A 19,232-nucleotide genomic window follows, 5' to 3' on the forward strand; every position below is an offset into this window, starting at 1 on the left:
TTCAGTTTATTTCCCCCCTCTCTCCGTGTCAGCAGCAGCATAGGCGGAGGCGTCAGAATGTGGGCAGCCACAGTTTGCACCTCTACCGGTTCATCCACGGACACAATCCGTTCTCGCTCCCCATAAACTCCCTGCTCGTCATAGAAGTGAGCTTTCGGGAATCTGGTCTGTAATTTTGTATCATTTGAATTTTGAATACGGTGTTCAAGTGAGAACATTCTGTACGGAATAATGTGAGCAAGAGAAAAGCAAGACGTAGACGAACTGTTTTTTTACGGGTGGGTGGAAAGACGGGCATCCGGCCTCCGAGGAAGCGCCCATCGAGGTGTGGAAGTCAGGTAGAAACAACGTACATCGTTTTTGGTAAGTAGCCAAATGTTGTGGCTTCATGTAGGTTTACAAGCACACTATCCATCCGAATGGCTACTGAAATGACTAGAAACAATGTTACCAGCGCGCAATGTTGCGTCGCCACAAGGGTCTGGTTGAGTTGACCAACTATTTTGCTCGCTTGTCAAAATAGGACTAGCTACCGGACACCTACTAATATGAGTTGTATTAACACAATGATATGTGTGGTTTAAATACCTTAGTGAGTGGTTACAATGGGCAATACCATTGCTGTTTATTTGCCTTCAACCTATAGGCTAACTTACGCACCATCGGATTTTCAACACCATGTTGTCAACATCTTTTAGGCTATAACCCAGGAAAATCGGAAGCATGTAACGTCACATACAGTAGGTTACATTGAAAGTGCTGAGTATGCCAATTCCTTGTGCCGTGTCAGTTAGATGCATGTCATCACATTCTATACACAGATTCCTTTCAGGGTTACACTGGCTTCGTTTGTTTTTGCCCAATTTTATGTTTTGCTGTAGCCTATCTGAACCGTTAAAATAACAATGTATTATAGGCTTTACGGTCCATAACAGGTGTCGCACATTGTACGTTTGTGTCAAATGTGCATATATGAAACTGATTGGCTACTGTGTACAATGTTATCAATGAATGTAAGGTTGATATGCCGATAAGTTATAATTCACAGCATGTAGATGTCTGAACGAGGGTTACTGTAAGTGTGTAATAGTGATGATGAGGAATTGGTTCCTTGGACCACAGTAATACCTGGCACACTCTAATCTCAGTCTAGCAGCGCTTAGCTGTGACTGCCTCTCAGGGAAACAATATCATGGTATAATTGGTGGAAATGGATCAGTTCAGTCAGATTTCCCTCTGAAAACCATGCCACAAAGATACCAGGCAAGCAGACTGGCATTGGATACATCCCCCATGAAGGTCAAACCTTGATAGTGTAGTTGGAAGAGGGCAACAATAGAGAAGAATTGAGGTACACATTATATCCATCTTTCCTATTGAGGTACACATTATGTCCATCTTTCCTATTGAGGTACACATTATGTCCATCTTTCCTATCCTATTGGCAGTTCCAAATTATGACAGGTGTGTGGTTGTGATGACGCTCGTCCTCCTGTGCTCGTCTCATTGGAGCTGTGTCATTTCACCTCTGACCCCTGTGATGTTTTTCCAGTGGTGGTGTAGCCTACATGTCTGTTTGGAACAGCCCTTTACTGTGCGTCTGGAGCCAATATGGCCCTGGGCTGAAATACGCACCCTCCCCACCATCTATCCCCCCCAGCACTGCATGTGTCCGGAGTGTGTTTTTCATCCACCATAGGTGTGTCTGTGTGTGTGTGTGTCAAATCTTAGTAGTTGTCAGTTAGTTCTTGGCCAAGAGGTATGTGTGTACATGTACTCAGGTTAGACCGAGCAGTTCCCTGCAGCTAGAATGACCCAGATCAGGAGTATGTAGCCAAGTTGTTCTATCCGTGTGAAACCAATCCCTCATGACAGGCTAATTATACTGACCCAAACCCTCATGTTTCTGTCCCAACTCTCTCTAATCTCTCTCTAGTGCTACAGTGTAACCCAGCTGATAATAGCATGCCACGATAACCTTGATATTGATCAGTCTCAGTGCTGGGAGGTGAAGCGCATGGAAGGATAACAGAGACCAAATCAGATTATATTCAGAAGTGATGGTGTACTGGTGCTCTGTGAGTTTCCTCTGTCGTGACTCATGAAAGGGCTCACACTCATCCGGTCCGATTGGATATGATCATGCCGATTATTCATGGTAGATGCACGGAATGTCGTGCGGTACAGTCTGTCTTTTGCCAGCCCCCTCTTTCTCTCGCTCTGTCTCTCTCGCTGTCTCTCTCGCTCTGTCTCTCCCCCTCTGTTTCTGTGTGTTTGTGTCAACTCCCCTCACTCCTCCTTTGACACCAGACTCTAAGCCGGTGCCATCCTCTCTCTCCCTCTGTCTTTGGGAAGGTTCCTCTGTGAGTGTTCTTGTCATAAGACCCTCTGCTTACTATACCCACAGTGTCTGCCTGTCTGTCTGTCTGACAAATGTTCAATCCATATGTCTGTCTGCCTTCACATGCAAATCAGCAGATCAAGTCTGAGGGAGGGGAGACGAGAGGAGAGGAGGGGGATGAAAAATAGAGGAGATGGTCCAGCAGTGTCATAGTTGAGTTAAAGTAAAGAAAACGACTCCAGTGAAAGTGAAAGTCACCCAGTAAAATACTACTGGAGTAAAAGTCTAAAAGTATTTGGTTTTAAATATACTTCAGTATCAAAAGTAAATGTAGTTGCTAAAATATAGTTTCAAAAGTAAAAGTATGAATAATATAACATTCCTTATTTGTATTAAGCCAACCAGATGGCACAATTTATTTATTTTTTTATTTACGGATAGCCAGGTTCACACTCCAACACTCGGACATCATTTAAAAACAAAGCATTTGTGTTTAGTTATTCTGCCAGATCAGAGGCAGTCGGAATGACCTGGGATGTTTTCTTGATAAGTGAAGTGTGTGAACTGGACCATTTCCTGTCCTGCTAAGCATTCAAAATGTAACGAGTACTTTTGGGTGTCAGGGAAAATGTATGAAGTAAAAAGTACAGAATTGTCTTTAGGAATGTAGTAAAGTAAAAGTTGTCAGAACCCCCCCCCCCAAAAAAACTACTTAAGTAGTACTTTTAAAGTATTTTTTACTTAAGTACTTTACACCACTGGGGTCCAGACTGTTCTCCCTATATGAATGTGTTAACTCTGGTGGGTGGAGGGGTGGTGTTTAGAGAGTAATGCCCACAATGACAGTACACACATTCTCAGTGCAGATGTGCTGAAGTACGCAGTATGGTCATAAAGTTCCTGTTTGCTATGGGAGGGGGGATATCTCACTCTGACAGGCTTACAGAGGATCATCCTAGGTTAGAACACACTGTTGCCATTGACAACAGAACCAGGCGCTATCTCTTTCTCGATTTCTGTCCATCCCAACTTACGAGATTTATCGCTCTCTCTCTCTCTCTCTCTCTCTCTTTCACTATCACATCAGGCATTAATCTTGTCTTCTGTTACTGTGTCTTGAGAGAGCTCATTGATTCTGGACAAGAGATACAGCACACACACCGTGCCCACAGCCTGATCTGTACCTATCACTGAAGATCTCGTCAACACCGTACTGAGGGATGAACAACTGCGTGCGGGGCGAGAGAGCAATTTATACATTTTCCTTGACTTTATTCCTCTTTAGTCCTTGTGTGAATGTTCATGTGTGTGTCTGTGAGGTGTGCACATCCCTATTCCTGCTCGTATGATTATGTGTGGAGGAAGAGATGGATTGGGAAGGCAGGCTAACCCACACAGGCCCCCCCCCCCCCCCCCCCCCCCAGTCTGGTCAGCCAAGGGTTAAACTGTTTGCCTGGAAGTGTGGAATGTGACATCAGATTATCATTAGGGGCAATCCGATGCTTTCTCTCAGTTCCTGATTCCTGAGAGGAGGACAGAGAAGAGTGGGAGGAGGAGGAGTGGATGCTGACAAAGCCCCCCCGTTTATCTATCATCTGATGCCATGTGTCTTCGGGACAAGGTTCGTTGTCATTGGGTGTATTTTGGGTCGCTTAGCAATAGTTTTATTTCCGGGGCAGTCTAATTGGAGGCTTGATAATGAGTGTAATTATTGCAGCCTGAGTGTGCCTCACACCCACACAGACACATTTAAAGAGTCATAGAACAGAGGTAAAGGAATGTTCAGACGGCTATAGAACTAGCCAGAGAACAGCATTCTGTAAGATGGAATACACCGAGGTGTTACTTCTAACACTTTATCATTGCTATTTTCCCAATTTCATAGTCATGTACATTGTCTATACTGTACGTGACTAAGTATTGACAATACACCATTAAAGTGTAGTGGGGCTCATTTGATGGGTGACCACGCCTGAAACCGAATGACTTATTGGCTTTCTCCACTTGCGTAGCAGCTGCCTGTGTCCGACCCCTGCTGTGTGTGTGACAACAGTTGCCCAGCTCTTTTTTCCCAGGCCTGCTTCAGAACATGGGTGACTGAATCAGCACAACTAGCGAGGGGAGGCGGAGGGACGGAGACATATGCGCACGTGCTGATTATGGACGCTATGTCAGCCACGTAAGGAATGTGGAACAGGGTGGGCTTGGGTGTGTGTGTGTGTTTGTATGGTGGGGGATCATCTCGTTCTGTCTCTGTGTTCACAGTTTTAAAGTGAAACTGAGGAAGTTGTGGTGTGTGGACACTTCAACTGTAGAAGACTTTCAGTATCGTTGATTAGTGGTATGATCTGATGACCAGCCATGGTATATTAGAAATGCTGTCAGAGGTCGTCGCTGTCTCATTGTCTGGTGTACTGCTCTCCAAATGATTCGACTGTACTTTCAAGGTGTGCTGGACACACGCACACATCTTTGGCCTGCTTTGGCGACAGAGCCGCAGCTTCCTTCCTGCTGTTCAATGGAGAGCGTTGAGATCATATATACAGTAATAAGCCATTTTTATATCAGCCTGCGGTATGTGTGTGTGTGTGTGTGTGTGTGTGTGTAGGGCAACAGTACAATACCAGTCTATTGTTATCTGGCTGTGATGTCATCTTATGTGAATGGCTCTGGACTAGAGTCAACGTGGGCCTGTGTTCTGGTGGGAATGGGACGACGACTTCTACTGAGGGATACACTTTCTGTCCCCTGAAAAGAGTTTGATGGAGGGAAGCCGGGGGGGTTCTGTAGACTATCCTAATCCCCTCCTGTCGTTGCTTGAAGAGGGGCATTGTGGGAACTGGAGCTGCCCTTTTGGAAGGAGCCCAGGGTCTGATTAACACTGCCCCGGTACCATGCACAGACCAGCACTGTGTGTGTGCACTCACACATTCTGTCTTTGTCCTCTCTTTTTTTCTTTCTTTCTTTCTTTCTTTCCCTCCCTCCCTCCCTCCCTCCCTCCCTCCCTCCCCCTGGGGAGACTGTCCCATCGTGCGTTGCCCTGTGGGGGTTGGGACATTGGCTTGTAATCTGGAGATTAGAGGGTGGCATTGTCCGAGCAGCAGACAGACGGATTATTCACACACACACACACGAACAGTAGCACTCGTACACTAAGCACACCACACATACTGTACAGACACATATACACACTTCACATACTGTACTCATACACACTCATAGGGAAATTCCCTGAAGTAGACACACGCACAACAGCACAGAGTGACTGTGTCTAATACAGAGTGACTGTGTCTAATACAGAGTGACTGTGTCTAATACAGAGTGACTGTGTCTAATACAGAGTGACTGTGTCTAATACAGAGTGACTGTGTCTAATACAGAGTGACTGTGTCTAATACAGAGTGACTGTGTCTAATACAGAGTGACTGTGTCTAATACAGAGTGACTGTGTCTAATACAGAGTGACTGTGTCTAATACAGAGTGACTGTGTCTAATACAGAGTGACTGTGTCTAATACAGAGTGACTGTGTCTAATACAGAGTGACTGTGTCTAATACAGAGTGACTGTGTCTAATACAGAGTGACTGTGTCTAATACAGAGTGACTGTGTCTAATACAGAGTGACTGTGTCTAATACAGAGTGACTGTGTCTAATACAGAGTGACTGTCTAATACAGAGTGACTTGTGTCTAATACAGAGTGACTTGTGTCTAATACAGAGTGACTGTGTCTAATACAGAGTGACTGTGTCTAATACAGAGTGACTGTGTCTAATACAGAGTGACTGTGTCTAATACAGAGTGACTGTGTCTAATACAGAGTGACTGTGTCTAATACAGAGTGACTGTGTCTAATACAGAGTGACTGTGTCTAATACAGAGTGACTGTGTCTAATACAGAGTGACTGTGTCTAATACAGAGTGACTGTGTCTAATACAGAGTGACTGTGTCTAATACAGAGTGACTGTGTCTAATACAGAGTGACTGTGTCTAATACAGAGTGACTTGTGTCTAATACAGAGTGACTTGTGTCTAATACAGAGTGACTTGTGTCTAATACAGAGTGACTTGTGTCTAATACAGAGTGACTTGTGTCTAATACAGAGTGACTTGTGTCTAATGCAGAGTGACTTGTGTCTAATGCAGAGTGACTTGTGTCTAATGCAGAGTGACTTGTGTCTAATGCAGAGTGACTTGTGTCTAATGCAGAGTGACTTGTGTCTAATGCAGAGTGACTTGTGTCTAATGCAGAGTGACTTGTGTCTAATACAGAGTGACTGTGTCCCGTTAGGCTGTCCTGTCTGCCATGTTGAAATAGTCAAGGAGCTGTGATCTCCACACAGCGAACTCTATACTCCGGCACACAGAGTAACATGACTTCAGCTAGCATAACAGAACAAACCCTACATTGTGGTGTAACTTCATATAGTGGGTCCTAATGGGACCGAGCACACTGTTCTGACAGGCACTTTGTTCACATTCCCTCACAGACCCTCATATCCCAACCCGCACAGTGACAGTGACAGCACAGTGATAGCACAGTGACAGCGACAGCACAGTGATAGCACAGTGACAGCAGAGTACAGTGTCTGACTCTGGTTCACTAGTTCAGCTGACACCGTGGAGCTTTAGGAAGTCATGGGAACCTTGTTAGCAAACTGCCAAGAGGCTGAAGGAAATACATCTAGCCCAAGGTAAAGTTACATCACAAAAAAGGTTTGTTCTGTTATGAGACAGTAGCTGGACTCATGTTACGTGTGTGTGCGTGTCAGACGCTGTATGTTGGTGCTGATAGCCTCAGGACTCTTTTGGAGGGTCTTGGGTGGCAGGCTGTGTGTGTGTTGAAGATGACACTTGTGAAGGCTTGGTCGTCTTGACTGCAAGTGGTGTTAAAGTGGTATTGGGAGGAGGTAATGAGCTAAGGGGTAATATGGCTGAGAGGCAGGGGATACTCTTAAATAGCTTCCTATCCTAGTCTCATTTCCTAGCCATTCTGCCTTCACAGCCAAATCAGAGGAGATCGCGGAGAGGAAAGGAGACGAGCTAAAACTGTTGAGAAGCCTGAGCGGGAGGGTGGAATGTTTCTCTTCCTGACTTCCTGACTTCCTAACCCTCACTCGGGTGAAGAGGAGGAATGTCACACCAGGAGCGACCCGGACAAAGACAGGAAGCACCGCTGGCTGGTCCAGTGGGAACAGAACGGGGACTGTGGGACGCAACAACCACCTGTGCCTGGCCTGGGTGTCTCCGGGACGATCCCTAGGGGCACCTGGTGGGCACACCTGTTCTCTAGGGCTTTATGGTGTAGAGGTGGGGCCTGGGGCGGGTCGTGGGAAAGGGGAGGTTCAACAGGAAAGGAGAGATCAGGGAAAGGATAACAGTGGGCAGAAAAGACCGTGAAGTGATAAACCATTGAAGCGTGCAAGGATGAAATAATTGATCTGCTCTTTGTTGTTGGAATACACTTCCAGGAAACTTAGGCATTTCACTGCTTTAATGTTCACATCCATCTTGCGTGTGTGTCCTCACGTCCTACACCTACCTATCTCTGTCCTGTGGGAATGGGAACTATTCCAGCTGTTCCTTGCGAAGAGGAAGCCTGTGTTTTGGGACACACTTGCACGTTCCCTGTTGTGCTCCTCTGGCTGGCTGTCCTGAGTCGTCCGGAAGCAGCTCGTTAGACCTCGTTAGTGTGGCATGGCTTTAAAGGAGAAGAAGAAGAAGAAGAAGTAAATAGCAAGATGTGTAACTGTAAGGCTGAGAGGGCTGGTGGGAGGAAGGTGCTACAGGAAGAGAGGATGGATGGGCTGACAGTTATTGACTTGGCTGTCAGACTACTACAGGGGGTTCAATAACCGCACCGGTATGGCCTTCTGCTCCTCGCACACACAGAGGGAGACGGCGAAGCACAGGGTCTTTTATCTTCTCAAAGGGTCGTCATGTGAGACTGAGACATTGCTGAAGCTGGTTAAAGGGTAGCGGTCCAGGCAACCCTGAAGGGTTGTGTTTAACTGGCTCCGAGCGAGTGTGTTTAGGGGTGAGGTCTGGGTCCTGTTGGAGTCTGTCCCGTTCATCTCTCCATTTGACACAGGGATAATGTATAGCCTCGTCCGTGCTCATCCTCTTATCTCCCTCCCTCGCACGCACGCACACGCAGTGCTTTTTCTCCCTTTCCAACCCCCCTTGCTGCACACTGATGACACTGTAGTGTCTGTGCACCAATTCAAACCCTGTGTGTGTGTGTGTGTGTGTGTGTGTGTGTGTGTCATGCCACTCACTATGGGGCTATGATAACTAATTGTGCTGCTTTATTCTGTGGGTTGTTTGTATTTTTATCAGAGAGACTCTAGCTCGGATTGGTGATAGCTACTTTATTGAGGAAAAATCTATGACTGAGATATGAGGTTGTCTCACCTAGCCACAGTAGCTAAAGATGAATGCACCCAGCCGTAAGTCGCCCTGGATAAGAGCGTCTGCTAAATAACTCAAATGTCAAATGTAAAGAGGGAGGGAGCACGTGCCTGTGTGGTGTTTATGCTCGTCTGTGTATAATGGCAGGCCTGTCCTCTGTAGAACACACTGTGTATTCAGCTGTGAGAGTCTGCAGTACCCAGTCCTAAAAATAACCCCCCTTACTGCCCCTCTCCTTCTCTTCTCCTCCCTCCCCCTTTCACCCATCCCCTCTCTCCTACGCTATTCCTATCTCCCCATTCTTATCTCCTCTCTCTCTCTCTGCCCTCCTTCTCTACAGGATCCGATCGCTCCTCTCTCTCTGTCTCATTGTCTTGGCTTCCACTCTCAAACTGAAGGACATTTTCCAGCATTTGGGACATAGGTATTTCTGTCTCTGTTTGCCCAAGTGCCTCTAATGTACACTCACTCACTCACACACACACACACACACACACACGTCCATTACCCGTTAGCGCTGTTATTTCAGCTCATCCCTCCAGGGTCAGTCACGCTGAAACTCCTTTTAGCTCCTTACACTGAGAGGTGTGTGCGCGAGCTGGCGTGACTGGCTCAGTTCCAGTCAACCAGTGTGATGGATGTCTAGCAGCAGCGTTTTGTGCTAACACATCCCATTACATCACTGTGAACGGTTGCCCCCCTGGCACCACTGGTTTATGGTTATTGGCTGCAGCAGCCATTACCTCTCAGCCGGGTTGGCTCGTGTTGGTTTTGGGAGTTCAGAGGTCACAGGTTGTCATGGTGATATGCTCAACCTCTCTGGCTGCGGGTCAAAAGATCAGAGAGGAGGCAGCGTTATGTCTCTAATAGCTGTGTTCCATTATTTATGGTACGACCTCATCTGTGTGTTTGGGGGAGGTTGTTTGGGTAGGATAGCTGAGATAAGGCTGAGTTTTGTTAAGAGGCAGGGGTGTGTGTGTAGGATAAGGTAAGGGTTGGGTTAGGGGTGTGGAGGGGCATTGATGAGAGGGGGAGGGGCATTGATTAATGCTTCGGGCCTAACCGGGTTAGCGTTGATTGTATTAGATTTGGAACTGAGCTGCCTCCAGAGCGTGTGTACAATGTACAGTGTACAATGGAGCATAATCAATGAGTTAGCCTGCGAGGTTGGCTCAACACAAGGGCATAATCAATGAGTTAGCCTGCGAGGTTGGCTCAACACAAGGGCATAATCAATGAGTTAGCCTGCGAGGTTGGCTCAACACAAGGGCATAATCAATGAGTTAGCCTGCGAGGTTGGCTCAACACAAGTGACAGCTTAAGCACCTGGAGCAATGAGTAGGATTCTGTGCTTTCACATGCAAAAGGGATTGCTTTTGATAAAAACACTTTATCTGCTTTCTCAATGAAAACTACTTTGAAAATTCTGAAATATTTTATGGACAATATATGTATGTTTCTAAACAATGTATCATGCTGCCTTGTTGACATGACTGAGTGGTGCAGATTACTGATTGATTTGAGAAAGGCCCTCCCCCCCCCCCCCTTCACATCACGGGCCATAGCCCTGTGCACCGTGGTTCAACTTAATGGAACTCCCTCAGGGTCCAGGAAGAGAGTGTAATACTGTGTTTGGGAGTGCTCGGCAGTATATTGTAGTCCGCATGTCTTTAATCCCATTCATTTGACGACAGTGGTGGTTTTGGTTAGTAAGGCTCACCTGCAAGATGAGGAACCCCTCTGGCACTGGTGTGTGTGTCCGTGCGTACTGTGTTCACTGCTGTACCCCCTCTTCTCTTACACAGGTGTGTTTGTGTGGTGGCCTACAGGGGTCTGTGACTGTCTGTGATCTTTATATCATAGGGGTGATGTTAGCTAGCCCAGGGCTAGGCCTGTAGCTGTAGCCCGTTACTCACCTCCATGTACACAGCAGAGACAGAACGGGTAGGGCTGGGCTATATGGCCTAAAAATCTTATCTCCATTTTTATTTTAAAAAATTCCCTCTGAATAAGCTTTGCTTTGCACAATTTTAAAGGTCAATACACCACATTTCAAACAGTCAGCAATAATCTAATGAATTCAAGGCTTGTAAAATTATAAAGTGTCAAGAAAAAGTATGTGGGGCCTTTTGAATTGCCTGGATGTCTGCATAAATTGGTCATCAAATTTGATTTGATTTTCCATCTAAGTTACAACAATAGACAAACGCAGTCTGCTTAAACTAATAACACATCAATTATTGTATTTTTCTTGTCTATATTGAATACATCATTTAAACATGGTTGGAAAACGTATGTGAACCCCTGGGCTAACGACTTCTTCAAAAGCTAATTGGAGTCAGGAGTCAGCTAACCTGGAGTCCAATCAATGAGACGAGATTGGAGATGTTGGTTAGAGCTGCCTTGCCTTGAACAAAAGAGGTCTCAGAAGACCTAAGATTAAGAATTGTTGACTTGCATGAAGCTGGAAAGGGTTAAAGTGTCTCTAAAAGCCTTGATGTTCATCAGTCCACGGTAAGACAAATGGTCTATACATGGAGAAAGTTCAGCACTGTTGCAACTCTCCCTGTAAGTGGCTGTCCTGCAAAGATGACTGCAAAAGCACAGCGCAGAATGCTCAATGAGGAAGAATCCTAGAGTGTCAGCTAAAGACTTACATAAATCTCTGGAACATGCTAACATCTCTGTTGGCGAGTCCACGATACGTAAAACACTAAACAAGAATGGTGTTCATGGGAAGACACCACGGAAGAAGCCACTGCTGTCCAAAAAAAACATTGCTGCACATCTGAAGTTTGCAAAAGTGCACCTGGATGTTCCACAGTGCTACTGGCAAAATATTCTGCGGACAGATGAAACTACAGTTGTGTTGTTTGGAAGGAAGGAACACACAACACTAAAGGGCTGGGTGATATGGCCAAAATCTCATCCCGATTATAGGTCATTTCATATCCCGATAATGATACATATCACAATATAGCACATTTTCTGTCAATTCCATGAATAAATAGTTTATATAAAATGACCACATGTAAATACCTATTTCTTATTACATTTGGAATTATACTCAACAAATAAAAGGTACTTAATCAAATATGAGTATTTTATTTAGAACCTCTGCAAATTTTCAATTTAAGCATGTAACAAAATATCAATATCTAAAAAGGTAAATAGAAAACACTTCAACAATAGTTGCAAACAAAATCAAATGTATAAACTCAGCAACCAAAAAAAGTCTATTTTTCAGGACCCAGTCTTTCAAAGATAATTCATAAAAATCCAAATAACTTCATAGATCTTCATTGTAAATGGTTTAAACAATGTTTCCCATGCTTGTTCAATGAACCATAAACAATTTAATGAACATGCACCTGTGGAACGGTCGTTAAGACACTAACAGATTACAGACGGTAGGCAATTAAGGTCACAGTTATGAAAACTTAGGACACTAAAGAGGCCTTTCTACTGACTCTGAAAAACACCAAAAGAAAGATCCCCAGGGTCCCTGCCATCTGCGTGAATGTGCCTTAGGCATGAGGACTGCAGATGTGGCCAGGGAAATAAATTGCAATGTCCGTACTGTGAGACGCCCAAGACAGCGCTACAGGGAGACAGGACGGACAGCTGATCGTCCTCGCAGTGGCAGACCACGTGTAACAACATCTGCACAGGATCGGTACATCCGAACATCACATCTGCAGGACAGGTACAGGATGGCAACAACTGCCCGAGTTACACCAGGAACGCACAATCCCTCCATCCGTGCTCAGACTGTCCGCAATAGGCTGAGAGAGGCTGGACTGAGGGTTTGTAGGCCTATTGTAAGGCAGGTCCTCACCAGACATCACCGACAACAACGTCGCCTATGGGCACAAACCCACCGTCACTGGACCAGACAGGACTGGCATCAAGTGCTCTTCACTGACGAGTTGCGGTTTTGTCTCACCAGGGCTGATGGTCAGATTTGCGTTTATTGTTGAGGAATGAGCGTTACACCAAGGCCTGTACTCTGGAGCAGGATCGATTTGGAGGCCAGCGAAGAGCCCGGATCTCAATCCCATTGAGCGTAACTTTCCCATAACATGTTCATTGATACTCTCGTTTTAGTAGGGTCTGCTCTGTTCAACATTTTGGTAGTTGAGACATAAAAAGGGTATGGTTAGAAAGGTCATCTATTACAGTAAAATAATGTCTAAGAGTTTCGGTGTCAATATGACCGATTCTGTTGGCCCAAATCTCAAATGCAAATACTGAGTTTAAACTGCTTGTTGTGAGAGAGGAAGAAGTTCTTTCATATTTGTTGTGAGTGGCAGGGGGAGGGGCTTGTTGTCTGTGCCAGTGGGAAGGTGCACACAGCACAGTAGGAGCAAAGGAGCCTAGACCAAAAAGATTCAGAACACTCATAAAAACAACAACAAATAGCATTCTTGCAATACCGGCATTTGGAACATCACGCTAAAACCAAAATGTGAATTAATTTGATATATCCCCCAAGCCCTATGGGCAGGTACTAGGCCTTTGCCTCAGAATAGCTTATCACAGTGTTAACCATATTAGCCTCGGGTCAATGTGGAGGAAGGGTCATGTATTTGACATTTGAATCTATTAATCAAAGTTGGCATATTTATTACATTTTGCCCTTACCCAGTCCTTTTGACTTCAAAGTGTTTCATCTGTAGGTTCTACAAAGCAAAAGTTGGTGTCATATGAAGCTTTATCGCTTGCTCTGAAGTATGAGTTTTCTATTGTCATGTTTGTTTATTTTTAAGCTAAATGAATGTAAAAATGTGTTATTGAAATCAATCTACTATTCATATCACAGAGTAAACCTTCATATGACACCAGTTGTTGCTTTGTAGCGCCTACAGATGATACATTGTGGAGTCTTAAAGGAGGCTTTAATTAACTTAATTATTTCTCAGTTATGCTTTTAGATACTTATGTCAACTTCCTCCAAAGATCACTTCTATGAATTACATTTCGTGAACAATTCAAAATAATGTATTTAAAAAATAATTTTGGCCTGGTTTGGTATTGAATTCCAGTACAGCCCTGTCTCTGTTCTCTTTCTCTGTTCTCGTCTGTTCCTTCCTCAGCTAACAGTACATGCCTGGAGTTACCCCCGGTGATGTCATGCCTCTTACACAAACACAAAGACACCATTCTGTTCTTCTCACTCGAAATATGCTCACTTTCTCTTTTCCTCGCTCTCTTTATCCCTCGCTCGCTCTCGGCTTTCACACTCTCACACGCACATGCGCACATCAACGTGCACACATTCACGTTTCTTCTCGTTCCGTTTGATCTTTTCCATTTTCAATTGAATATTAATTTGATCATATCATAATTTCCTAGTTACTTGACATATAGTGAGAGTGAGACGAGAAGGAAAGGAGCAGCCAGCCAGAGAGGGTTCTGGGATAGTCTAGACCTACTAATCTTTTGGTAGCAGAATATAGAGTCTGGGGCCTTGGTCACCATGGTGACGAGAGAGGAGTTCGGGGATATAGAGAGACAAAAGGGAGAGAGACAAAAGTTGCTGTTCTTATTCAACTTCAAGGCAGATGTCCCTAAATGGGGGTGGAACTACTGTATCTTTAGGGACATGACTTCAAGGGAGCTGTCTTAGTTGTCACATTTTAATTGAATTTGATGTGTGTGTGTATTCGACTTAATTAGGCCTTGTCGTCTGCCGTCTCTCCCTCGCCTACCCTTTGTCTCCTCCTCTTCGCTGGGCTCTGGCCTACCCACGATGCACTGGGGGACCCCCAGAAGCACAGGCTAAGATGTTTGAGGGGAGATCTGAGGGGGTGCCTGGTTTGGGTTCGAAATTCTGGGTCAGGACTTCACAGAATAATTTCTAGACTGTGTGTGTGCCTGCTTGCACATGTATGTTTTTTTTGAAGGGATGCTGATAAGCGAGAGGAATGAGGGGGTGAGGGGGAGCGACGAGTAAGATGGAGGGGGATACCGGGACAGAGCCCATCAGCCCGTGTGTGGATTGTGTTTGATGGGGAATTCTCTGTGCTTTCCATTTCACATCATTCAGATATGCCAGATGCTTTATCCCCCCCTCCCTATCCCCAGCCCCCCAGCCCTGTCACATGAGCTCTCTTTGTTTTGGTGTGGCCCAGTGATAATACCCGTCTCTGTTACACCCCTCTGTATCTGAGACAAAGAGTGCTAATCTCGTACTTATGGCTGCACAATGAATCACACTTTAATCAAAATTGCAATATTGACATGTGCAATATCCTTATCTCAAGACTGATTTAAAATTTTTTACATTATGAATGGAACATTCAAATGTAATAAGGGTCCCCTGAAACTCTGACCAACACTTTGGTTCCTACTAGTGATGCACCAAAATGACATTTTTGGCCAATTCCGATATTTTCTTTGCCAATAAATACCGATAACCGATTATTTAACATTTTAGCGGCCTTCTAAGTGTTCTAGTACAGTTAAATAGTTAACACACACACTGCATCTCAGTGCAAGAGGCATCACTACAGTCCCTGGTTCGATTCCAGGCTATATCACATCCGGCCGTGATTGGGAGTCCCATAGGGCGGCGCACAATTGGCCCAGCGTCGTCCGGGTTTAGCCGGGGTAGGCCGTTATTGTAAATAAGATTCTGTTTTTAACTGACTTGCCTAGTTAAATAAAGGTTACACACCACACACACACACACACCACACTGACCATTAAGTTATTTTGTTGGCATTTACATATATCCCCATTACCAGTAGAACATAATCAAAACCTATTTCTCTCACTTACTTGCTGTGCTGTTGCGTTGTTCATTTGTTCAGTCATTTCATTCTCAACCAGGATTTCTCATACTATGGAACACCCATTTGGGTCTTTGTGTGTCAAGTAACACTATTTGACGTGTCAAATAAGCTTGTTGACCAGTCAGGATCTGAATATGACTGCACGTCACATAATCATTTAAGGCGTTCATACATTTTCTCTGTAGTTATTACACATTGATTACACTATCACTCGTATTTTTCATATGTCATAACGACTCATCGATACGTATGCTATGATGCTGGTAAAGTTTTCTCGCGTACATACAGTGCTGGTCGAACAAAACAAAAAAAGCTAGCTAGCTAATGGATGCAAACAATGTTCTTCCCCAAAAACATAGCAAAACAACATCCGTTTCAGTAGCTATAGTTAGCTAGCTAGGTGTCATCTAAAATAACCCAGTAAGGGTTAAGACAGTTCTTATTTGATTAATGGTGGTCGGACCCATCTATGTGAAGCTAGCCACAATAAGGATTAGCCACAATAGTGGACTTTGCAGTTAGCCTTAAATAAAAGTATGTCATTGACAGTGATGCAAATGATTACAAATAGTAGAACTATGCCATAATTGAATAGATCGTGCTAAATGAGGTTGGAAGGTTGTTAAATATATCAACAAAATACAATTTGTTAATTTGACAAATCTGTTGAAATCACACTGTATTGTACTTTAGAATTGCATTGGGGGCATACTTATTTCACTGCATAGCCTTACCTATGGATTGTGGACCAATGACATGGGGTATCAGTCTACTCAATGACACCCAGAGAACATTAGTGTTGTAGCTCTTATTGCGGGACTCTGAAACAACTGTGAATTGAGCCACATTTATTGTCAACCTATGTGTATTGATCACTATTTTTGAGGAAAACCAATTCTGCGTGGCTGTTTTGAAGTCTGAGGGAGAAAAAAAAATTGGGTATTGAGTAGACTGATACCCCATTTCATTGATCCCCAATCCTTAGGGAAAGCTATACAGTGCAATATGAATGTCATTACACATAACAGGTTGCCTGGGGAGGTGATTTCACACAGTCACAGTCCTGCAATAAGAGCTACAACGCTAATATTTGCGTAACTGTCAAGAGTTTGTGTTCTGTTGGTGTCACCGAGTAGACTGATACCCCATTTCATTGCTTCACATTCCAACCTGGTTTAACATTATCTAGTCTAAATATGGCATGATTCCACCAACTGTAACCTTCAGTATCACTTTGAAAGAGGTATGTTTATTTTGAAGGCAAATCGCTAATTCCACTATTGTGCATAATGCTTATTGTGGCTAGCTTCACAGCACATAACCTGGTCCGGTCGAGGCTCACTAGCCAGATGAAGCTAGCTGGCTGCTTATAACGTTAGTTTTGGGCAACAGGGTTAAGTAGCTGGCTAGCTATTTATTTTCATGAACTGAAGTTCAATTTCAATAGGCGAACAAAAAGTGGCTACCTAGCTAATACTTACTCACAAGGATTCCTAAATCATTGCTAAGAATAATGAAAATAACTGCAGTTTCTACTGGTCATTGTTTTCAGGCTGGTTGTATTGGTGCTAGCTAGGTACCAAGCTAAAGCTAGCTACCCCTGAAGTTGCGGTTGAACAAATAATGCTTTATTACCAATGCGGTATTGTAAATTAGTGTTATTTGACACGTAAAGACCCAAACGGCGTTCCATAGTATGTCGTGAAGCTAATGGCAGTAAAGCCATTACTGTGTAACTCAAGTAGGGCAACGTGTACCGGTGCTCGACCAGTCGGCGAAAGCTAACATTTGAATTACATTTGAATTGAACCTTTATTTAACTATGCAAGTCAGTTAAGAACAAGTTCTTATTTACGATGACGGCCTACCCACGACAGAACGGTTGGTTGTCAAGGGCAATGAATTCCACTATCTTGGCGTTAATGGATTTTGCCTTTGAGTTGTCTCGCTGAAATGTTCTTACTCTTTCAAATGACTGCTCGACTTCTTGACTGCTTGATCCACACAGCAGATATTGTGGGCTAGGTTAGGAATGCTGTGTTGCACGAGTAGCGCAAAATTGTACGTGGCTTCATTATGTCATGTACCTAGGTTATATAGGTATGCACATCAGCTTTGACATCGGTTTTGGACTTCGGCGTTAAACTAGACATCGGGCCAATACCGATGTTGGCATTTTTAGCTAATCTCATCGGATTCCGATATGTTCACCAATATATCGTGTATCCCAAGTCTGGTTCATCCTTGGGAGCAATTTCCAAATGCCTGATCTGTACAAGTATAAACACCATGGAACCACGCAGCCGTCATAACGCTCAGGAAGGAGACACGTTCTGTCTCCTAGAGATTAACGTACTTTGGTGTGAAAAGTGCAAATCAATCCCAGAAGAACATCATGTTGTGGGGGTGCTTTTCTGCAGGAGGGACTGGTGCACTTCACAAAATAGATGGCATCATGAGGCAGGAAAATGATGTGGATATATTGAAGCAACATCTCAAGACATCACTCAGGAAGTTAAAGCTTGGTCGCAAATGGTTCTTCCAAATGGACAATGACCCCAAGCATACTTCGAAAGTTGTGGCAAAATGGCTTAAGGACAACAAAGTCAAGGTATTGAAGTGGCCATCACAAAGCCCTGACCTCAATCCCATAGAAAATGTGTGGGCAGAACTGAAAAAGTGTGTGCGAGCAAGGAGGTCTACAAACCTGACTCAGTTACACCAGCTCTGTCAGAAGGAATGGGCCAAAATTCACCCAATTTATTGTGGGAAGCTTGTGGAAGGCTACCTGAAACATTTGACTCAAGTTAAACAATTTAAGGCAATGCTACCAAATACACTCAATTACTATGTAAACTTCTGACCCACTGGGAATGTGATGAAAGAAATTAAAGCTGAAATAAATCATTCTCTCTGCTATTATTCTGACATTTCACATTCATTTCACATTTCACTTAAAATCAAGTGGTGATCCTAACTGACCTAAAACAGGGAATTTTTACTAGGATTAAATGTCAGGAATTGTGAAACTGATTTTAAATGTATTTGGTTAAGGTGTATGTAAACTTCAGATTTAACTGTACATACATACAGTACCAGTCAAAAGTTTGGACACACCTACTCATTCAAGGGTTTTTCTTTATTTTTACTATTTTCTACATTGTAGAATAAAAGTGAAGACTTCAACTATGAAATAACACATATATGGAAGAATCATGTAGTAACCAAGAAAAGTGTTTAACATATCAAAATATATTTGAGATTTTAGGTTCTTCAAAGTAGCCACCCTTTGCCCTGATGACAGCTTTGGACACTCTTGGCATTCTCTCAACCAGCTTCACATGGAATGCTTTTCCAACAGTATTGAAGGAGTTCCCACATGCTGATCACTCGTTGGCTGCTTTTTTCCTTCACTCTGCGGACCACTCATCCCAAACCATCTCATTTGGGTTGAGGTCGGTTAATTGTGGAAGATAGGTCATCTGATGCAGCACTCATCACTCTCCTTCTTGGTCAAATAGCCCTTACACAGCCTAGAGGTGTGTTGGGTCATTGCCCTGTTGAAAAATAAATGATAGGCTCATTATGCGCAAACCAGAGGGGAGGAGGATGGCGTCGGAGGGGAAGGTCGTCTTATTGCTCACCTCAAACTGGCTGAGGAGTTCTTCTTCAATGAGTCAGA

At 44.0% G+C, this 19,232-nt stretch overlaps 1 protein-coding gene across 3 annotated transcripts in view; it reads left to right on the top strand.

Moving 5' to 3' along the window:
• The window catches only part of LOC110500147 (cyclin-dependent kinase 17), a 35,334-nt gene continuing 16,102 nt past the window's right edge, over positions 1-19,232 (top strand). Inside the window, exons 1-2 of one of the 3 annotated variants that reach the window (XM_036957469.1) lie at positions 1-363; positions 9,094-9,177. Coding sequence is in view for 1 of the 3 variants with exons in the window: in XM_036957468.1 (XP_036813363.1) it covers positions 3,940-3,962 (23 nt within the window). In the remaining 2 variants the exon portion in view is untranslated. Of the gene's footprint in view, positions 364-3,881; positions 3,963-9,093; positions 9,178-19,232 lie in introns of those variants that run through there. The other 2 variants (XM_021577334.2, XM_036957468.1) reach the window with 2 other exon arrangements.

This window comes from Oncorhynchus mykiss, chromosome 21, assembly GCF_013265735.2.
Source record: "Oncorhynchus mykiss isolate Arlee chromosome 21, USDA_OmykA_1.1, whole genome shotgun sequence".
Taxonomy (NCBI): Eukaryota; Metazoa; Chordata; class Actinopteri; order Salmoniformes; family Salmonidae; genus Oncorhynchus; species Oncorhynchus mykiss.